At 37.4% G+C, this 24,771-nt stretch overlaps 1 protein-coding gene across 10 annotated transcripts in view; it reads left to right on the top strand.

Moving 5' to 3' along the window:
• LOC129765037 (hormone receptor 4) overlaps positions 1-24,771 on the top strand; it is a 480,990-nt gene that overhangs the window by 420,796 nt on the left and 35,423 nt on the right. For all 10 annotated transcript variants that reach the window (XM_055764854.1, XM_055764852.1, XM_055764857.1 and 7 more), the window contains one exon: positions 15,059-17,454. In XM_055764854.1, the coding sequence (XP_055620829.1) occupies positions 15,064-17,454 (2,391 nt within the window). In that variant the 5' untranslated portion in view covers positions 15,059-15,063. The remainder of the gene's footprint in view (positions 1-15,058; positions 17,455-24,771) is intronic.

Here is a 24,771-nt window from a genome sequence, read left to right as displayed (position 1 = left end):
AAACATCCAAGATCATTCCAAGATCATCCCTCCATTGATTTTTGCTTATTATCGGCAAATGGAAAATAATTCATAATACGCATCGACTCCCATTGCTTACGTCCGTATGCAGGCAACTCGTTGCGTTGTGGGGGGAAACGAGTAAAATACGAAATAACATACCCATTTTGATTGTGGAATTCAGCCAATACCTGAAGCTAAAGACGAATTTCATGCCAACTCGACTGGCCGTTAGCAGCACCATCTCAAATAGCAGGGAAACGTTGTGGGTGTAAAGGCAGGGGTCATTTAAGCAACTTTGCATACTTGAAATATTTGAAAAATAATTTGGAAAAAGCCAATTTTTCTACAAAAATTTATAACTTAGAAACTATGATGCCTACAAAATTCATGTCAAAGGATGAAAGGTAGGAAATTGTTTAAGTTTTTACAGAAAAATACCAAAAATTTGTTGGAAAAATATTTCGCTGAAAAAAAAGTTATTTTAAAAATAAAAATTAATTTTTCTCAAAAACTCATTTTTTTCAAAAAATTCAAAACTCTCAAAAAACAAAAAAAAATATATACAGGTAAACTTCGATATAACGTACATTTCACTTTCAAAATTGTACGTTGTATCGAATTATACGTTATATCGAAGCATAATAAAGTACTCACAAACGTAGTCTATAATACTTTATTGTGTTGCTTTTTTAGTAAAGTTAATGAATAACTTCAATCAGAAGACGAAGCCAGCCTTTCTCATGATGTTTCCCTTCGTACTGTTGATTAAAACTTGATTCATTTAGAATCCGGAATCACAAAACCAGCTGTATTTCGGGATTGATTGAAGGTACAAAACTTGTTTTAGCATCACAATACAGATAATTAATTGTTCTATCAGAAAAAAAATATTTAAAAAAGTTTTTCCTTTACACTTTAGAAATGTGTACGTTATATCGAGGGTACGTTATATCGAAGTTTCCCTGTATATATATATATATATATATATATATATATATATATATATATATATATATATATATATATATATATATATATATATATATATATATATATATATATATATATATATATATAGATATATAGATAGATATATATATATATATATATATATATATATATATATACTAGCTGACCCAGCAAACTTCGTACCGCCCAAAATTTGTTGTTTTGTTATCAATACCTTCAAAAGTTCACGTTTTCTTACTATGAGCAAGTTCAGGAGTCTAATCGCAGAACTGTTCATTGATTGATCATTATAAGATTATTTTCTGACACAATTCTCGTTCAAGATTTCAACCACTTGCAAATAACATGACTATCACGAAAACCTTCTTCGACATCAAAAAGCCGTACATACCAATTTTCATGTTGATCGGTTCAGTAGTTTCTGAGTCCATAAGTATCAGACAGACAGACATATATATAACCAAAAAAAAATTTGAAAACTCTTTTTTTTCTACATAGGGCAACCCTATTCAATACTAAACATACGGTAATCGGTATCCTAGCGGTATCATAAATAGTTTACGACCTATTCTCATCCTTACCAAGTTTATTGAGCATAATTTCATAAAAATCCGTCGAGCCGCTTCGAAGGAGTTCGAATATATTATTTATTTGGGAATTTATAAAAATAAGTTTTTGAGAGAAATGAATTTTAATTTTTAAAATAACCTTTTTGCCAACAAATTTTTGGTATTTTTTTTGTAAACATTTAAACAATTTCCTACATTTCATCCTTTCACATTTATTTTGTAGGTATCATAGTTTTTAAATTATAAATTTTTGTAAAAAATTTAGAAAAAAATGGCTTTTTTTTTAAAAAGTAGTCTAATTATTTTTAGCTTGAATGACCCATGTCTTTACAACCACAACGTTTCACTACTATCTGAGATGGTGTTGCCAACTCCTAAGACGAGTTGGCATGAAATTCGTCTAAAGCTGATTGAGGAATACTGGTTGATTCTAAAGTAAAAACTGAAGAATAATGGTGGAACTGTAAGTGACGATAAGCATCTCAAGCATCTCAAGCAAAAACGGAATTTTGTATCAATTGCCCGAATTGTTTTGTGGTCAACCCTCAAAAGTTATATTGAAATCACGATCGTCCAGATTAGGGTAAAAGTTCAGATGTCCTTTCTATTTGTTCTAGTTCACAAGTTTGAATTCATTTCGTATATCGATATCCAATTGATGGGATTGATAAAGCTCAGATTATTCAGAATTCAGAAATCTATAGTACCAATATTTGTAGAAGATTTTCACGGAACAAAATGTCTTTAAGCTGTTAGAAGAGTGCCTTACACAATCGAATTTTACTAATCACAACACGTCTCTAAGCATGATCTAACATTGAGAACACGATTCTCTTTTAGAAAGGAAGTTCCATTGAAAAGGAAAAACATCAATTCGTTCTACGTGTACCATGTTTCCCTTCGTGCCACAAATTTCGAATTCACGTCATCGAAGATCAAGATTTAGTTATGTGAACAATAAGTCACCAGAGAACATAAATCTTCGTCAATATCTCATTCGTGAGTTTAAATGCGTCTAATACTAGCCGAATTTAATTCATCACGTTTCCGGAATTAAAAGTTATCCCGAAAATGAACTAGTGGCTCATTTACGCTGCTTGCATTTAAGAATACAGTTCACACACTCACCCAACCCCGAGGAAACGGCTCAACATGATGCATTAGTCGCTGTAAATGTGGTCAGCCGCATCGTGCCAACAATCAGAGAATGTTTCGAGCACACTGTTCACATCTCATTGCACGTTAAAATGAATGAGTCTGTATGAAACAAACTCATAAACTTCTATTGCGGAAGTCTGGCTCATTGTTGGAAAATGTGCGCTTCGCCCTTGACAAACGATACACCACCATACGTGTTGCAATAAGCGACTCTCCGTCACCGTGACGTTTGGATTGGGCGAACCTCGTCCTCTGGCAAGTGAGCATCTAAGCGTCGCTGATCTAGATCGAAAGGTTGATTCAGCACCATGAACTTGATTTCAGGTTGAGAAATAATCACAGAAAACCAAAACCATAGTCTTTCATTCGATATTCGTTTCATGAACCATGCAGACCAACGGCTACTGATCGCTAAGAGGTTCAAATGCAAGAATCATTATATGAATTCTGAATTCTTGAATGAAATGCTACACGTTTTAACCATCTTTTGGAGATTTTGGCGTCTCCATTTATCAGAAAATACCAGTTGGAACAATTGAAAAAAAAATAATAATGTTTTTCTCCTTAAAAACTACAAAAATAATTCAATGAACCGTTTTTCCTTGAATACTTGGTTTATTATGTCTTGTACAAAAACGCTTCGAGACCCTACCCACCAACTGCAACCGATTGAATTTTTTTTTTGCGAACTTCAAATGGAGGATTTACTCGAATAATTTCGTGGCCAAAACGAAGAAGCAGCTGACTGCCAAGGCTCCCGGCTAATCCGAAGAACATGCTGACATCCATCTTTTTTTTATCGCCTATGGCTTAGGTTTCAACCAACTGCCATAAGGCCGCCCAGAGAAAAGAGGATCTTACCGGATCGGCTATGTCCGATGGACACGAAGTACCTCATGATGTCCAACTTCTTCGCACCTGAGTGGAGCTGGCAGACGCATCGAGCGCTATTGACCAATTGATCTGAAATTTGCAGCACAGCTTTGTCTCTTCAGTCATTTCTAACAAAACTCATCATTATAATATCAGATTATTTTCAGACACAATTATCGTTCAAGATTTTTCAACCACTTGTAAATAACATGTTTCTCCGTTACATGGAATAAATGTTTTATACAGAAAATATGATAGAATGAAGACAGCCCTAGTTCGGACAATTCCTTCCTCGAGTTATGCCCTTATCAACACATCTAGCGATTCTTTTTTTTTGGTATAGATAGAAGAAGATATAGGAGTGCGTTTCATCACATTAAAATTCATTTCCAGTTTCGAACAAAGATCAATTTCGCTAGCGTAAACATCAAATGGACTAACAGCACTTGATGGAGAGTCTAACTACCATAGAAACATTTATTGCACCCTAAAACCTCAATATGCCTAATTTGGTTTCATTCGCTTGATTAATTCCCGAGTAATGTAGAAATTTGTGTTTCATTTGTATGGCAGTCACGAAAACCTTCCCCGGGGCCAAAAACCCCTACATACCAATTTTCATGTTGATCGGTTCAGTAGTTTCCGAGTCCATAAAAATCAGACAGACAGACAGACAGAAATCCATTTATATATATATATATATATATATATATATATATATATATATATATATATATATATATATATATATATATATATATATAGATTATAATTATTTGTATTCCATAATATAGAAAATTCAATAAAATCGTGGAGTACGTCGGATTTCGACTATCCACAGTTAGTGGTTTCATCATATGTCCCACGATTTTATTTTAGTCTCATCAATGCCCTAGACTAATGAAGGAATGAGTGTGATAACTACTAACAGCCACGATGCCCAATTATTTTCTAGATTTTAGTACATATATTTCTTTCAGAATAAAAAAAAATAGTTTTTGCGAAGAATTACTTTTTTCCGAGGGTTATTTAAAAAAAAAACCGAGGGTATTTTAAAATGAAAAATTAACCTACTCCTACATCTCATTTTTTAACAGGTTTTTTTGATCTCATAGTTTTTGAGTTAGCAGAGATATAATTTCCATGTCCACGTGTACATTTTAAATGGATATTTCAGTTAAAAAAAACATGTATATGCAAAAATGATTTTTGAACAAATGAGAAAAAAGTGTCCAAAGAATATTATTCGGTGAGCTCTAAATATGAAAAATGTATGACATAGTTCTCTAAGGCGCAGGTTTCAATTCAGCTTTCACTCCTGATGCAAAAGTTGCTTCGTTTTTATCTTTCGAGAGCTTTTGCGAAAACGGGAAACGATCTGTATCACCGTTGCTTAGAACAACTGTGGTTGGGTAGAGCAATTAGAAATACAATGTGTGCGTGTGATGCAAAAATACTTATTTATTTATTAGTCGCCAATCTATGTAGGCCAATACCTTCCTCATACTACTTAACCCTTTTCCGCACAACATCGAGTCTCACTCGTGGTGTATTCGCATAACATGGGCACTAGAACACTCTGCAGAGTAGTGAAATCACTTGATGTGTGACGTATTAAATAATACGGGATAGAGTTAATAGTTAATTAAGAGATAATATATGTACCCAAAAGACAAAATCTTATGTTAAAATATTTAGCTGGTAACTCTACTTCATGAACATTTTGTAAGTTATCTAGACGCCCAGTCCAGAACGGTTGATAAAGATTTGGAATTGAACTATATTTTCAATGATCTAGAGCAGGGTTCCTCAAAATGGTCGATATCGACCCCCTGGGGTCGATATTCTTTGAAGCTTCGAAGCAATTCTTTGAACACTCGATTAATTGCTCAGCTACATGACAATAACGACGAAATCTTTACTCGGTTACTTCTACACGCTGGAGTTCGCTTACCTCCAAGAGGATCTAGCTTAGCAAAAAAATTTGAATTTGTGTTTCAACTGCAGGGTAACGATTTCAACTTGATTGAAACAATATCAATAATATCGGCCCTATTGACAAACTTTAAAAACAAAATTCAAGCAAAAAAGAATATTCACAGTTTCCGCATTTGTCAAAATTATCACAAAAGCTTCAAGACCAAGTTATATTATCGTATGATCGGTGTTCAGTCAGACCGCACTAACTAACATAAATATGATTTCGAGTAAATCAAACTCAAAGTTTGCAGCTGTGTAGTTTTAGTAGCTTCCAATTGTTCTCCCCAATTGTTTTTCTATAGCTCTTAGTTACTCTTTAGCAATGTCGTTTAATGGTATGTAGACAAAAAAGAAATTCTTTAAGGTCAATCAAGGAAAGGTTTCACGACTGGCTATGTGTACTTGGTCCATTCTGACTGAACAAAAACATATAATTCAGGGCTTGGTTGATTATGAATGAACTATGATATGATAAAATCATATAATTTATTCAGTAGAATTTCCCTCACTAAACCTATGAAATAAAACACCACGGTTTTATGGCTTAGAACAGTATTTTACTTACCAAAAACGATCGATTAGTATGTATTTTGAAGTAAAATTCATGACAAAAAAGTATATTTCATCGACAAACGGGTTAACGAAATTTTACAAAAGAGTACCTGCAGTCAATGAAAGACCACGGCTGGATTTAAAATCGACCATGAAAAGTTTGGTAATAACAATTTTTCACTCTCTGGCACTTGGTTCACTCTGTCTGAACAAGATATAATAAAACATTCGATCAAATTTTCTATTACTATGAATTGTCTGAAAAGTGCTTTAATATGAGTTACTTTCCCGTGTTAACTGAAGGCCAAAGGGAAGAATCTTCTGATGCGGAGAAATCCAATATTCGCTCTCTAATCGCTATGGTCGTATACACTTGGTCCACTCTGACTGCATACTATATCAGTTTTTACTGATCAGTCAAAATAAATTTATGCCATAAACAAGGATTTCTCTAAGATGTTTTAGGATCTTCAAAATTTTCAAATTCCTCAATGGATAATGAATCCGTACTATATAACATCAATGGAATGAGCCAAAGTGATAATAAGAAAAGTTGATTGTCATCAGCACAGATGAGGAGCTCAAGCAGTAGTACAATCAAGGTTGTCATAGGTTCTGGTTATATCACAACATAACATTGAAACATAAGCAACATATCCTGTGGGACATTGCTGAAAAATTATTTCTCGTTTTTCCATCATCATCCTTGGTAAAAAAAATCAACCTGACAAACAAATCAACCTGACAAACAACCTGAAACCGAAGGAACCAATTGAAAATCAACGAACGCGAAGACGCTTTGACTAACCAATATTGAACGATATTTTGATATTTTGGTAATTGCGGATAGATTGGTTTGCGATTTGAATGTTTTTATAGTTTGTGAGTAATTTGTATTAATAATTATTATTTACACTTGATATTTACTGAATTTTATCTCTATTTATTTTTATAATTTTATGATGAGAAAATATTTTTGTAAGTACTGTAGTGACTTTCAATACTTTTGGTCGGTTTTTCACATCACTTCCATTTTTTTAAAGAATCTCGGGAGTGTGAATTGAACTCGTGATCTTTTACGTGGGAGGTACGAATATTATCACTAAGCCAGTTCGCCTCCGTGAAAAAATAATGTCAAGTTTACTCATTTAACTAACAGCAATGTTTTTAAATTGATAATTATTCAGTTAGGAAGAAAAAACTAAAGATATTTGGCTATAGGGGTCTGAGGTATGACTTCATTCTGGAAAAGGGGTCTCTTGTCCAAAATAGTTTGAGAACCCCTGATCTAGAGGAATCATGGTCGAAACATGACGTGGAACGTGCCCTTCGAAAAATTTTCGAACGAATGCGTTGACAACGAATACAATGACTGAAAAGGGACGTGACTGGGAGAGGTGAATCGAAAACCGAGAGTGAAGATGAACCAATCTTTTCTGTGATCGATAATATTTCGTAATAGGGAAAATCAGCGTGGACTAATGAGTTAGGTCTCTAAACATCACTACCATCTGCCTATTTTATTTTTTGAACACATCGTTTTTTAATTTTTTGAAAAAAAGACACGAAGTATAAAATAAATTCAATTATTTACTTCATCCTTTGCCAAAATAAATTAAAGAATATTCTCGTTTACAACGGGAAGAGGTGTATAACCAATATACACGCGTGTCCACGAAAGAGTAGGGGGTGTATTTTCTGTCCACGTGGTATGCTGATAGCCCCCTAGACACATTTGACCGACACATTCAGCCAGTTGCATCTGAATAAATGGATTTTTCGAAGTGTTATGACTGTTTGAACATTGCAATTCCTAAGAAGAACTTCTCCATTTCTCGAAAAACGTTCCATAAAATATAATTAGTACCAGGCTATTTAAAGTTAAATTCACTATAAAAAATGTACCTCAAAACTGTGCGTGAATAATTCGCAGCGCACGACGGTGACAATAATTTGCAGTAATTTCCTGTACCAGCACAAATAAATCGAGGACCTTGCTCAGCGGCTTGTTGCTTCATTCCGCAGCGATATCGCAACCAAGCCAAGAAACTTTATATTAATAAACAGCCACATTACACTTTGTTACAACGTCAGTCAGATACAAGAAATGAAAACAGGAACGATGAATGAACAACTAGTCACACACACACACAAACACTCTCGAGATAGAGACAGGGCGAGAGTACCAAACAACAGTAATAACAATAAAATGTCTAGCGATGCTTGAACTTCTCAAGTTCACACAACTAGCAAAAAAAACAGCGCGCCGCGAGATGAGAACGACGACGGTCGTAATCCTTCCCAACATTTCCCCGCGATCGCAAGGGATGAAATGCCCGCGCTATCTTCACCGATGCAAACAACAGAACGTCGTAAAATGGAACTAAATCACCCCCGACTTTAAGTGCAGCCGATGACGGTAATTGCTCTGGTTTGTATAATCATCGAACAAATTAACCGATGCTCACGCGCTGGATTGCGCCTATCTGCCTCGAGAGTGCTAATCGCGATCGACAAGGTGCTGGCATTGAGATTAGTCATCGTCTCCCGTTTCTTATCAACCGCAGATAGACTTCCGCGTCTCAAGCGATCGTCACCGTTAAGAGCCCATTTCTAATATTAGAAATTGTTTGTACTGACCCAGTGGTGTAGTGCGGGGAGGGCGGAGGAGGCCGTCCGCCCCAGGTATCACCCCTCTAAGGTTATGGTCATGTTCTGAATCATATTTCGGACAACATCATATTTCGGACACTTTGTTCTAATATCATGAAATGCTTAAAGCACTCATGATATAACTATAAAATTAATACCACAATTGCAACTTTAGAGTAATCCCTTGGTTTCACTATCATTTCATATGAGAACTACATTTGAATTATAACATAATCGGCAAAAATATTAGGCTGTCAAAAATGTCCTGCGGTATTTCGGCGAGGTGTCGTTGTAAGCGCGTAGTTCTAGTTGTCCTTGACAGTGTTTTGTTTGGTTAAGTCGTTCGTGAGTTATAGTGTCGCAAATATGGAGCAGAATAAAGAGAAAATCCGACATATTTTACAGTACTACTATGACAAAGGCAAAAATGCATCTCAAGCTGCCAATAAAATTTGTGCACTTTATGGACCCGATACAGTTTCCATTTCCACCGCACAACGATGGTTTCAACGTTTTCGTTCTGGTGTAGAGGTCGTCGAAGATGCGCCACGCTCCGGAAGGCCTGTCGTCGAAAGTTGCGCCAAAATCGCTGAATTAGCCGAAAAAGACCGGCATTGTAGCAGCTGTAGCATCGGCCAAGAGCTGGGGATAAGTCATCAAACCGTTATTAACCATTTGAAGAAGCTTGGATTCACAAAGAAGCTCGATGTATGGGTGCCACACACGTTGACGCAAGAAAACATCTTTGACCGTATCGACGCATGTGAATCGCTGCTGAATCGCAACAAAAACGACCCGTTTCTGAAGCGGATGGTGATTGGCGATGAAAAGTGGGTCACTTACGACAACGCAAACGGTCGTGGTAAAAGCCCGCTGAAGCGGCTCAGACGGTGGCCAAGTCCTCATTAACGGCCAGGAAGGTTCTGCTGTGTGTTTGGTGGGATTGTCAAGGAATAATCTATTATGAGCTGCTTCCCTATGGCCAAACGCTCAATTCGGACCTGTACTGCCAACAACTGGACCGCTTGAAGGTAGCACTCATGAAGAAGAAGCCATCTTTGATAAACAGAGGCCGCATTGTCTTCCATCAGGACAACGCCAGGCCACACACTTCTTTGGTGACGCGCCAGAAGCTCCGGGAGCTCGGATGGGAGGTTCTTTTGCATCCGCCGTATAGTCCGGACCTTGCACCAAGTGACTACCACCTGTTTTTGTCCATGGCGAACGAGCTAGGTTGTCAGAAGTTAGCCACTAAAGAGGACTGTGAAAATTGGCTATCCGAGTTTTTTGCCAATAAGGAAGCGAGCTTCTATAACAGGGGTATTATGAAGTTGGCATCTCGTTGGGAACAAGTCATCGAACAAAACAGCGCATATTTGACTTAAAACAGATGATTGTAACTAATTTTATGAACAAATGAAAATTGAAAAAAAAATATCGCAGGACTTTTTTGACAGCCTAATATGACTACACTACTCATTATCATTTGTGTTTGACGTTTGCTTAGCGTGAGCACGAAGAATTTACCCGTTCACAATATTTAATTTTCTCTCGTTTTTCATCAGTTCTCATCATCGTTAACAGTTTACTGTGATTGTTTGGTAAGTGTTTCGTAGTTGACTATAACATATAATCAAGTGTAATGTAATTTTCGTTCAAAAAATTTCAAAATAAAGTGTCCGAAATTTGATTTTTTTTTTAATAAATAGTTTCCGAAATTTGATTCTTATTCGCTTCATTTGCATTTTATTCGATGATTTTTTTTTATGTTTTCAATCAAATAGGTACCAAAGTAGAATGCTTAAAAGCTTATTGAACTAATTTATGAAAAATATCAACCAAATAACACCTGTGCAAAAAGTGTAGATCTGTTTTCCGCATTCCGAGCGTCCGAAATATGATTCAGAACGGTATATTACATTGAAAAAAAAACATGATTTTGAATAAAGGTAACCAGTTATTACTTATGGTATTATCTAACAACGCAAATCACTTCATTATTCAGTCATACTACATCTTTCATTTCTGTACTGGGATGTAAATTCTAAGTCTCGAAAACGAGGTACCGTTCTGAAACATATTTCGGACGCTTAAGGCATTTGATGTAGAAAACAGATCTAAACTTTATGCTCAGGTATTATTTGGTTGATATTTTGAATAAATTAGTTCAATATGCTATTAAGCTTTCTATTTTGGTACCTATTTGATTGAAAACATAAAAAAAAACATCGAATAAGAATCAAATTTCGGACACTATTTATTAAAAAAAAATCAAATTTCGGACACATAATTTGTTTTTTTTTTAACGAAACTATTTGATTGAAAGCATCAAAAATCTGACTGTCTATCTGTCTGTCTGATGCTTATGGACTCGGAAACGAGACCCCTCCCCCCTCTCTAAGGAAGAGGGGCTGCCATTCAAAAAAAAAACACAAATTTCTGCATTACTCGAGAATTAATCAAGCAAACGAAACCAAATTTGGCATATGGAGTTTTTAGGGTGCAATAAATGTTTCTATGGTTGGTAGGCACTCCTCCCCCTCTCTAAGGGGAGCTGCTATACAAATGAAACAAAAATTTCTGTATAACTCGAAAACTAATCAAACAAATAGAGCCAAATTTAGCATGTGAAAGTTTCAGGGGGCGACAAACTTTTCTATGGTAAATAGACCTCCTCCTTCCTTTCTAAGGGGGAGCTACCATACAAATGAAGCATAAATGTCTGCATAACTCAAGAACTAATCAAGCAAATGGAGTCAAACTTAGCATATAAAGGTTTTAGGGATCGATAAACGTTTCTATGGTGGTTCGACACTCCTCCCTTCTCTCCAATTTCTGCATTAATCAAGCAGAACAGGACAAACAGAACGAAATTTGGCATGTGGAGGTTTTAGGAGGCAAGGAACGTTTCTAAGGTGGTCTCACAGGGAGAAGGTGGGGTGGGTTTTTTGCATAACTCGAAAACTAATCAAGCGAATTGAACCAAAATTTGCATATGAAGGTTTTAGGGAGCAATACTAATTCTATGGTGGTTCGACTCATCTACCCCCTCTCTAAGAGCAAGGGGGCTGCCATACAAATGAAACACAAACTTCTGCATAACTCAAGAACTAATCAAGCAAATAGAGCCAAATTTGGGATGTGAGGGTTTTTGGGTACGAGAAATGTTTCTAGGATGTATAACATCCCTCCCTCCTCTGGAATGGAGAGGGAGTCCCATAAAAATAATACACATATTTCAACCAAACATATTCCAACCAAACATGACAATTGAAAATTTTCGGAAAACTCTGAAGGAAAATGGGAATATTCGAAAAATTCAATTCGCATATGTTCTACCATGACAAGCGCTGATAGTCCATTTGAAGTTTGTGCTAACGACATTGGTCTTCGTTCGAAAATGGAAATGAATTTTAATATGATAAAACGCACTCCTATATCGTCTTCTATCTATATATATATATATATATATATATATATATATATATATATATATATATATATATATATATATATATATATATATATATATATATATATATATATATATATATATATATATATATATATATAAATGGATCGCCAAATGTGTTGATAAGAGCAAAACTCGAGAAAGATATTATTCGATTTAGGGCTGTCTTTATTCTATCATATTTCCTGTATCAAACATTTATTCCATGTAACGGAGAAACATGTTATTTGCAAGTGGTTAAACAATCTTGAATGAAAATAATCTGATATTATGATATAATGACGAGTTTTGGTAAACGTATTAGGAATTTCATAGTAAAAGGTAATTTTGAAGGGTAGATTAGAAGATCAGTCAATGCGATTGGACCCATGAACAGCGCTTAGTAAGAAAACGTGGATGTGATAACGCAAAATAAATTTTGGACGGGACGAAGTTTGCCGGGTCAGCTAATTTCAATTGTTTTTCTATTGGAGCCAATAAGAATCAAAGTGAATTCGAATTTCGGTCACTCTGTTTGCAAAACTATTTATTGTGATTTTAAGCTCAAGTTATATTTTAAATGATTGTGTCACATTTACCCGAAACCCACTCACCCGAAAGACATTAACCCGAATTCCACTCACCCGAATGTAACAAATACCCGAATGCAACTGCTACCCGAATGTAACTTCTTCCCGAAGGCGACAGTTGCCCGAATGTAACATCTACCCAATGCTACCCAACCAGTGATTGAATGAAACAATTTCCGAATTCAAATGCGAACAAATTCCAGTATAGGTCAATTCATGCATAGGTTACTTTCTTCGATGCAAGTCGTATGACATGATGCCATGTTCATTTCATTCATTTCTCGTGGACTTCCAAAATATGTGAACGCCAGAACATTTCCCTCTGAATTTATTGCATCTCCCAAGTGTACGTACTTCTCGAACCGCAAACTTGCTTGATTTATTGAGCTTCAGGCAGGCTCAGTTTTAATTTTGACATGTAGGTTGAACGCATATTGTTTAATCGACGTTATCGACGTTATCGCACCAAATTGTTATCAACATTTTGCCAAACGGTATACGTAGAAGTTCAGTAAGTTGAAGAAGGATATTTTCGAATAACCGAGCAACAGCATTGAGTTCATACCGCTTTTGAAGTTTGCACATATTCCCGAGTGTAAAGATGCATGCAGGTAAAAAAGTACCCGCATCTTGCATCTATTTTGCAATACCGATTTCCCCAGGCTCATTGGTTTTGAAATCTGTGTTGGGGAAACTCATTCCGACTAGCAGAAATGTATGCGAGTACAAAAGAATCCGCACTTTGCGACAAATTAATGTGGCGAATGAACCTGGTGACTTCCTACCAATATTTCTTTGTTCTTCTTTCATATATCGAACATACAACAGAGCTCCATTGCCAGGAAATGCAGACTCGCTCAACTGGATAGGGCACCTGTTGGTCTGTATTAACACCTCGTCATTTCGTCTATAAACGATGTCATTGCTCAAAGTCGTTTTGAGTAGAAAGTACGTACCAAAGATTTTATAGCTTATTTTTCTACGCATTTTTATGAGTGTAAGTACTTGATGTTTTTGATATGCTCACGAGTCTACTCATGGATAAACTTGGATATAGTCACGATTGTATAGAAAATTTGCATTAGGCACCAATCAGCGTAAAAAAACGAAAACAAAGAAAACGATTCATAATTTTCGGTGACAAGTGGTCTGTATTAAGTCAGAGTGGACCAAGTCGCAAAATTAAAAATTTCGGGTTATTGAATGCATTAGGTTAAGCATGTTGCAAGCTACATACCACATTTATCAGATTTGAAAAATCAAGCGTACAGCATAAATAACGGATCGAAATTATTTTGAATGATCAATGAAAATCCCTTACACCACTTAACTTTAAGCTCCGTTTTTCTCGAAATCATGAATTTTTTTTCTGTATAATAGTGATTTTCAATACTTTTGGCTGGTTCGTCACTTTTACCTTCCATTATTGGAAGACTGTCGGGAGTAAGCATTTAACTCGTGACCTTTAGCGTGAGAGGCATGAAAGTCAGATCGCCTCCACAATCGTGAAAATGTAACATGGACTAGTCTGAATTTACACCGACCAAGTATCCTGAAGTAATAAAAAAAAACACTACGCGCGTAGGTAACTAAATATCTCTTAAATTGTGTTTCAATCACTTCATTTTAGTTCACTTTATTTAGCTGTGTAATCAAGTTGTAATCTCTTGAATAAAATTAGTCGATGAATGTATTATCATTCAAGCTCCAAAGAATTTCAGAACACAAATAAACTTGCAACCTAAATGCAAGCTTGTTATGTTTGTTTGGACTTGAATTTGATCATGACTTCATTCGTTCTACTAAAATCTTTGTCATTATTATAACAAGTTGCCTCACGTAATACAACTTATACAGTATCATGAATGTTTCAAATAAGAACCCAATGGGTCGATATCGACTACTTTGAGAAACACTGCTCTAGAGAATCAATTGTGATAATAGTTTTATAGTTAAATCATGAGGGTATTAAGCATTTCAAGATATTATTACAAAGTGTCCGAAATATTAAACTGTTCGAAATATGATTCAGAACGGTAGTTACGTTCGAAGTACAAGGTTTTGAGCGTTAATATATCTCTACCGAATGAACGAAGTTTTTTGAAAATAACATTATTCGAAACATAAATTTTATGAATTTGCTTATAATTTTCTTGCCGGGTGACACCCTGGTAACCCACCCCGGGTGTCACCCGGTCACGCTACGGCACTGTACTGACCAAATAACTAACACATGTTTTTCATTTCTTTATTTTTTCCAGGAATTATGACACTGAGCCGTGGACCTTACAACGAGCTCGATAAAATGAGCCTTTTCCAAGATTTGAAGCTGAAACGCAGAAAAGTTGACTCAAGATGTAGCAGCGATGGGGAGTCTATAGCGGATACCAGTACCTCGTCACCGGATCTACTGCAGCCACTTTCGCCCAAGATGTGCGAACAGCAGCAGTCGTCAGGTCCATTGGAGCTGGAGGAGCACACCGAGTTGGACGACGGTTCGCCAGCTTCGACTGCTGCTGTTGCTGCTGCCGCGAATCATCACCACCACCATCATCATCATCACCACCATCAGCACCACCAGCAGCAGCAGCAGCATGATCATCAACACCACCACCACCATTCACATAGCAATAATGTTGACAGAGACACATTAACAAATAGCAGCAACAACAACAACAACAATAATAATAATAACAACTGTTTATCGTCACCAAAGCTAATGCACGATGATAACCCTGCGCTTAAAGATGATGACGGCGGTAGTGGTAGGGCATCGCCTGATTCGCCCGGTCTGCTAATAGATGAGCGGCCTCCTTCGAGACTGAAACCAACAACGGATGCAGGCGGTGGTATGTCGGGTAGTTTTCCCAGCTCCGCCAATTGTAGCGGGGGCGCTAGTGTGATACGTTCGGTGGCGGATGAGCGTCCCCGGTCAACAAGTCCGCAAAGCAGCCATAATATAACGCTAATGAGTTCCATGGAACTGCTGCAACAACACTACAGTAACGTGTCCAGTCGAGGGAGCGGTACCGGAGAGATGGTTGGAAGTGGCCAACATCAGCAAAACCATCCACATCAACAGTCGCATCCCCAGCATGTAACTGTGTTGGTCACGCCCGCCTCCCGCATGAAACCCGATCAACCAACGACGTTAGTCACGCTCGGGATGCGCAAGCAGGCTCCACCGTCAATTAACATGGCGAACACAAGCAACAATAACAACAACAACAACGGTGGCATGAATGTTAACAACAACAACAACAGTAGTAGTAATAACTGTAACGGTAATAATAGCAACGCTAGTAATAGTAATGAAGAGCCTAATAGACTTACATCGACGCCGCAAAGCTCAACGTCGTCATCACCATCGTCAACGTTGTCATCATCATCTTCATCGACGAAATCTTCGTCAAATATTTCCTCCTCTAGCCAGGGGAATCACCAATCTCTTCAGATTCAGATGTTCCACCAACCGCCAGTGGGTGGCATTTCCAAATTCGTATCTAGTCAAACTTCGGCAAGCAGTCTAAGTATCCAACAGCAGCAGCAACATCTCGCCCAGCAGCAAATGCTGCATGCTATGCAGCAGCAAATACGGATAAAGAAGGAGCGTATGCCCCAGTATACTCTCGTCGATCAGAACGCCACAGGTCATTCGCGACAGTCCAACATTCAGATGATTCCTAACCCGCAGCAGCAGATGTACATAAAACGGGAACGATCGATGACGGGTCAGAACCACACGATGGTGAGTGTTAACATGCCACCAGTATCGATCGCTGGCTCGGGAAACCACCAAAGGCAACCGCCCTCCAGTCCTGTGCAGCTGTGTAATAGCACATCACCAATGCAACCACCGATGTCACCAAATCAGCAACAGAATCGCCAGCAAAGTCCAGTTCATGTGGGCTCCTCCAGCATGAATCAGACCCAACAAATCATCATCAAGCGCGAACGACAGCAACAAACGCAAAACCTAATGAGCCAAGCCATGCAGCTATCGCCCAACAATCGACGGTTACCAAGTCCCATCCAAGTCAGTCCTACCACATCCCCCATCAACCCCGGTCTACAAATACGTCATCCCATTCGGGACGCAGCCATATTGTTTCGTGTTAAAAACGAAACCCACGTACCAAATTTCATGCCCCAACAACCACCCGGCATGCCCCATCGGATGACCACTGTTTGGCCAAGTGCTGCCCAGCAACGGATCAACGGCGTTAAACCGGAAGTGATTGGTGGACCACTGCCACCCCTACGAAACCAAATATCCCCCCAACAGTCTCCCCAGCACCATCAAAGCCCTAGTCCGTTGACCTCGCAAACGCCTCCCCGGAACACTCCAACCGTTATCATGGGTGAATCCTGCGGCGTACGGACCATGGTCTGGAGCTACGATTCTCCGTCGCAAGTACAAACTACCACATCGCCGAACCCACCTCCCTCGTCGACAACGACGTCGATAGCCTCCTCTCAAGGACTGTCGCTGGGTCCGTCACTCAGTGGGAACGGTGGTGTCGCAGGCATTCCGCCATCCCCCGGGGGAAATCATCACCAAAACAGCAACAGTAGTAGCAGCAGCAGCAGCACCAACAACAACGAGGAAGCTGCCCATTTGTTGCTCAGCTTGGGGCAAACCGTACGGCAGAATGAGGTAAAGTTATTTTTATGCGCACTTTATCTATCAATTGAACTACCGGCGCTCCCGTACCCGAACGAAATAATATGAAAAATACTACTGATTCCATCGTATCCATGGGATGCGGATAGGATAAAGTCAATAGTCTAACGTAATTCTACGTTAACTATGCGGTCGTGTCTTGGACACAACCATCCAACTTTTTCTCATGTATTAGATGAATAATAAGCCACGCCCCTCCCAAAATACGGAAGCCAAAGCCTCGAAAGCTGATTTGCGAAATTTGGACAGTTTTCAGTCTCTATTTCTATTGTTAATTTTTCTCTGGAGTGTATCATTATTCAATTATCACTTCTTGTTCTTTCATATTCTTCTTTTTTTAGTATTATTTTTATCTTCCTTTTTGTCTTATTGTTCTTTTTTATTCTACCATTTCTTTTTTATATTTTTTATCTTTTTCCTGGTAAAGCCAAAATAACCTTGACGCCACTTTATAGCAAACTACAAAATTTATTTTACTGGAAAAATATGTATGCATTTACGATCCGGATAGGCTACAACTAATTAAAATTATATCCCAATCAAGGGTGGTGTTCAGGGCTCGACAGCACCGCTACCGTAGGACTACAAGATTATTTGTTTTCAATTCGCCTGTTCATCCCTTCGGATATTATCTTAGAAAAAATTTAAATTAGCTCGCAGCATTAGCATGTACTGTTGATTGCTCGCTGTGTAAAGCGTTCAGTGTCGCTTGTTGAACTAAACTAAACACTAAACTTGGTGAATATACAAGTAGTTCTTCAGTACTTCTTAGCAAAATTATATCTCTGGCAATCCCAAAAACATAATTTAGTAATGCTCCACAAATGATACTATGCAGTATTTTTTACAAAACGGCAACAGAAAATGCGAGCCGGTATGTATGGTAATGGCAGCGGCAAAAGCAACCTCAACGGAATAAATTTTCACCTTGAGTTTTCAACCGAAGAACACATCATGCACCACTGTAAAACCGGAATCTTCTACATCTCGGATTCGCGAAATTTTCATGATCGATAGAAAAAAGTTACCAATAAGCCCGGAAACACTCCCAGATTTACTCGAGCTCTTCCCCGGCGATAAAATTTCGTAAATCAATTCGCTTATTATTCTTCTGGATATTACTTTAGGATGTATCGAATTCTATAACTATATAACCTTTTAGTTGAATGTTCTAGTGACCCTGAAGAGGAGCCATAGTTTGCGTGGCTTTAAGGTAGCGTGGCTACTGTAGATGCGTTACAATGTTTCCAATAGATTGATGCAAACTTCTATCAATAAATGGTCGAGTTATAAGTGTTCGAAATCATTTAGAATTAGTTTTTGGATTTCCATTTTACACCGCATACCTTACAGTTAAACGTAATCATACGTAAAAATAGTACTCAATAATAACATCTTTCAATTGTAAAATAAAAATTTCTCGACAAAAAAGCTCTTTGCTTATCATACCTTCTTGAACCGTAGATGCGTTTTCCCAGTCACTTTTGCTTGTACACCTTCGAATTCATTGTCTTATATTGTATACTAGCTGACCCGACAAACCCCCTTAGAGAGGTAGAAAGAGTGCTGAACCACCTTAGAAACGTTTCGTGCCCCAGAAACCTCCACATGCTAATTTCGGTTCCGTTTTATTGATAAGTTCTCGAGTTCTGTATAAATTTGTGTTGCATTTGTATGGCAGCCTCCCCTTAGATATATTGTAACATGGTAACATAGAGACTTTAAACTACTAAGTTCATTCGCCTCTATTGTATCGTCAATGGATGAGGAGGAATTTTTGATTGAATTATAGAGACTTTAGAGACTTTAAACTTTTCCGTTCATTCGTCTCTAGCCTTAAGAAAGGCCCTTGGTGAGAACTCTACATTCCCGTTACTTCTCTACACTCGTGCCATGAGAAAGGCACTCAATCCCTCGTTGAGACTCGTCCAGAAAACGGTATTCACCAACCGAGTGTCCCAAGATGAATGAGGAAAGTGCCTCTGTATCGTCAATGACAATTTCATCACGCTACTTGATTTCGTAGCCCGTGTTAGGGAAACGAAATTTATGAGGAATTAAAAACTCTTATTCCAACGCTAGTTTAACAAATTGACTATTGAAAATAACATAATTTGTCAAGGAGGGTCCAAATCGATTGGTGCGAAAATCTCGTGAATCAACCAAGAAATGATTGAGCAATAAACGCTCGAAATTGAACAATTTGCGTGATGCGACCGTTTCTAGTTTCAATTCGTGTCGTTGACATAATCCCGAAAGACGCCAAAAATTCTCTTTTTTGATAATTTTGCTGTCTATTCTTCACATTTATTTTTCAGTATTTGTTCAAAAACTGGTTGCTACCACGATGTATAGTGACGGACAAAATAAAAATGCCCAATTCGAACCGTTTTCATCATGAGAAATTAGTTTACTATCGTACCAAAAATACATTTCAATGTTATAAAAATGTTTGAGAAAAATGTTACAGGAAGGTTGTGTCCGAGACACAACCGCATAGTTGACGTAGGATTACATTAGAGTATTCGTTGCATATTGATTTTGGATATATAAGGTCTGTTAAAAAAGTACCGCGACTTTCGAATTTACACGGATTACGTATATTCGATTTAGATTTTTTTTTGTATAATGTCACATGTATAACGTTGGTACTCATGTCTCTCACTTATGCTGACAAGAACGGCTATTTTGAATGTTCAGTCAATTTTTGACAACTGCTTTTCTTACATGTGTTTTGGTTCATCTTCGATTTTTGCCTATTACCTATCTCCAGAGAAATCCCTTCGTAGTGCTGAAGCAAAATCGGCTATGGTCGCGATACTTTTTGAACAAACCTCGTACACGAGAAATTCCATTATTTGACAATTTGATAATAATTTGGTAGCACTGAAAATAACCGTTTAGTTTGATTGTTGGATATGCTTTGTTCACTCCAGCAGTGGTAAAATTGTTGCGAGATGGTTTTTGCATCGGTACGGATAAAATAATGAAAACTATTTATGGAAAATTTCCATACTTCCCATTTTCGCTCCAGACCAACGGAACACGAGTCAACGAGTAAATGTGCTAACGCGAAATTCGATTGTATTAACTAGGCCTACTACGCCTTCACCGCAAAACATTTTGTCCCATTTATTTATTTTAGGCTCATTAGCATTTTAGCTGTAACAGAGCCGAATTTTATCGTGTACATGTCACATGTTTATCAAATCTATAATTAGCACATTACACAGTTGCCATTTTTCGGCGCTAGAGTATTTCCTTCAATATCATTGTATATGGTACACATTTACTCATTTAGGCCTAAGAGTTTTCCTTCTGTTCTTCCATTATCCACAGTTAGACCGGACAGCGGAGACAGTTGATTGATCATTGTTGAGTTATTTATAGAACAGCAGCCCGATGTGTCTTGCAGAGCAGAGCAGTTGTATAGATGAATCGATCTTATTTCGACCGTGGATCGATCTCCATCGAAGATGATTGTTACGTGGACGAAGTTATTCTGTAACAACACAAAGATGGTCAATTAGGGCCCTGAGTTTTGAACTCACGATCGATCGCTTACTAAGCGAACGCGCAACCAATGTGGCTGCGGAGACCCCCTACCGCAAAACATGACGTATACCATTTTTCCCATGTTCCATTCCTTCTAAAAAGAGTTAAAAGCCAGTTTTCTTGCCTTGTCTCAGGTTTCTATGACAAGACATGCAGCTTTTAAAGCGCTAAAATCAAAAGGATTGCTTCCATTGCTTCAATGTCAGTGTAGATAACTTGTCATCTTAGTACGAGTGCCCACCACATGGTGTCGCATACGTATAATTTAAATAGGACGCTTTTTCAGTTTTTCTTCAGTCTGTGATCATATTGTCGTATTGTTTGTTCGTTCTGTAGTTTCATCTTTTGACGGAGCATACGATTAGTTGGAGTTATATTTGGCCATCGAAAGTTGTATTTGGCCTAGAGAATCGATTCGAAATATCCGACTTTACAAAACAAAATTATCAAAAATGTCGATGTTACATAATGTAAGCTGGATCGATGGTTCAAGCTAGCTCCAAGTACAGTAGAATCTCGATTATCCGCGGAATAGAGTGAAAAGTATAACACACCGTATAACTAAATTCGCGGATGTCGCAATAAAAACGGAAAATGAGATGCAACCAGCGTTCGCGAGTAATCTGCACCATGAATAACCCGCTCATGGATAATCGTGCTTATACTGTACATGAAGCACAATTTTTCGACGATAAAATTGAAACAAAACTGATCTGAACAAAACTTTATTGCGTCATAATATATTTTCATGTTTTCGACGAATAATATACCATGCCTTAATAATATACATATAGAGGAGGTGGGGGTAAAACGGACATGTTAAGAAGAACTTCAATTATATCTTTGGAAACTCGTGTTTCCCAAAACTTTGATGCAGTTTCTTGCAATTCAATATACTGATTTCCTACCTAATTGGCCAAATATTTTACAAAAAAGTGTTTTTCAATGTTTTTACTGAAATTAAAACAGACCGAAAAGTACAACTTTTTTTTCGGTGCTGGTAATATGGACATATAGTGGAGGTAATATGGACAGGTTTGTAATATATGAAGCGTAGAGGTTTATCGATCGCGAGAGGAATAATTTTATTCAACCAAGGTCTGACCTCATCACGGATGTCCGTTAAATGTCGAAAAAAATCGAATGAATCCACCTAGAAGTGATACCGTGCTTTTCAGCAGTATAAACGGACAGGCCCTCAACTATTGTGATTTTGGTTCCAGTCAGCTTCTAAACAGTACACATTTGGCGATTTAATTTCCGTTTATAGACGCAGGGCCTATTCCTTAGGAATAGATTAAACAGACTTTTCACAGTCCATCTCACTCTTACTGGCAACTGTCCGTTTTACCCCACCAGTACAATTATTTCAATAATTCAAATTTTCCACTCAAAAATGAATTTACTTTTCCGTACATACCTAATATCGCTTCTCTGTTAACTCACAAACCGAAATATAACCATTAGCGAATTGAATTTTGATACTAATCCACTCAAAATGCTTAATATCGAAGCTGCTAAAATTACATCCACACGCGGAATCATGTGCGATTTTCGGTTTTTGTTTCCCTTTTCCACTTTTGATCAGTATTATTGCCATAGGGTGGCTTAAATATTATAAAATAACATGTAGAAGGTGTTCTCATTAACAGAAATGTGAAATTCAAAATGTAACTATACAATTCAAACACCTTTCCATTTTACCCCCACTGTCCGTATTACCCGCGGTTCCCCTACCTTCTACTGTACATGAAGCACAATTTTTCCACGATAAAATTGGAACAAAACTGATCTGAACAAAACTTTATTGCAACATAATATATATTCATGTTTTCGACGAATAATATAGCATGCCTTTCACAAAATATAGGCGCCAAAATCTAATGAGGTTTGACAGTTTTTACCCTAGATTCTCTAATGTCGATATCACTATAATGTAGACAATTGTCACTTCTTCTATTCTTTCTTAATTTTTTTTCTTTCTTTCTAATTATTCTCTTTCTTGGGCTGCCGAAAATATACTTGAAGGAATTCTGGTTAATTTTTCTTGAATTCTCCGTCAATATAAAAAATTTAGTAGGTGATGTCCAAGACTCAACCGCATTGTTAAAGTAGGACTATGAACTTATTACATCAAATTTACATTATTGAATCACTTTCGATATTAATTTAGGAACGAACGAAATTTTAGAATTAAATATTTAGTAGAATTTTTTGGGTCCCTGATACGTGACTTTATTGAAGCTTTATCGTAGTAGACTTCAAAGATTCTAATTTTCATATTAAGTCTCAGGCTCAGCAGCTACCAGCTGGCAAAGGGAGAAAAGAAGAACCTCGGAATGTTCACTGTCCTCCTCCGACAGAAACAACAGTCGATAGAGATTTGATCTCACTCGTTTCCGGTATGGTCACATTTTCTTTACTTTTGCTCAACTGGTAAAACAAAACAACGTTTATGTTCATGTAGTGTGGTTCCCATATCAGTTTTCCTTTTTTTCGCTTGATTGTCATCGTATCAAAGATGCTCGAGTCCGACACAATTTAGAACAAAGCCTTCAGCCTTCACATTTTTGGCACATGTTATGGCATCTCGATTTATTACATTAAATGAACTTAAAAATAACAGAAAATGTGCTACTCTCCCACACTGGTAAAGCATTTTTATTCGTAATATATATGCTATAGCAATATAAGAGCAATATGAGCGAGCGGAACAAGAGACACATTGCAAATAAGCACGCATTGAAGCTTTTCGCATACTTTGCCACATACACGGCCTCGACCGAAAAGGATCTAGATTCACGTTTATACTCTTTTTTTTACTCTGAAAAAATACTTTCCAACTTCTTTTTCTAATGTGGTGTAATATTATCACGCATTTATACAACAGCACCAGTGGCTATGTGAATAGCGTTGTCGTATAAAACAGTCTTGCATTCCAGCCGGCCTTGGTTCGATTTCCGTTGACATCATTTGGACTTTTTTTGTGGGTACAATCCCAAGCTGACGTTCAGTCTGAGGGAAAGAGATGCCTGTTCCCATACATACAAACAGTTTAAAGCTTTTACAGTACACAGTATAAAAAGAAATTATTTAGTCATAAACCTAAAATCATAAAATATCATAAAATGGAAAAAAAAATCTCAAGACGAAAATCAAATGGCTGAACTTCGTTTCAATATCTGGTCAACTTGGAATACGGGACTAAGAGAAATCAGCTCTATCAGCTAGGGATTGATTTGACGTATGAAAAATTTTAAGTAGTCAGAACGAAGGTGTTTAATTTCACTTTCATGAACCAAATTTAGAAAAATTATTCCGAAGGATAAAATCGCAAACTTTTTCGGAAATTCCCACCAACGTCAGCCTCGGCGGCCTGTTTGTTCCAATATCTGACCATCTGTGCAGCATTTCGAGTTACCTTCAATGCTTGGTGCCGATATTTGCTACCGCGTGAATTCTTCTGTCGATGATCTCTCCTTATCGTTGCTATTTAGTGGACATATTTGGACGGTTATCAGATGTCTTCCATAAAAATGATTACTTTGATGATTTTCGAGCGTCTTTAATACTTCCGGGATGTCGTATGTTGTCATCGGACCTTCGTATCCACTTCCTTGAGGGTACTGGTTTCCTCGCCACATTCCCTCGTTAAACATGTAGATTGCGATGCCCCAGCTATAGAGTTATTGCTGGACCGCCGAAGTCTAGACTCGGTTGTTTACTTTGGAGATA

Source organism: Toxorhynchites rutilus, chromosome 2 (genome assembly GCF_029784135.1).
Source record: "Toxorhynchites rutilus septentrionalis strain SRP chromosome 2, ASM2978413v1, whole genome shotgun sequence".
In the NCBI taxonomy this organism is placed as follows: domain Eukaryota; kingdom Metazoa; phylum Arthropoda; class Insecta; order Diptera; family Culicidae; genus Toxorhynchites; species Toxorhynchites rutilus.
This window is presented reverse-complemented; position numbering and strand designations above follow the sequence as displayed.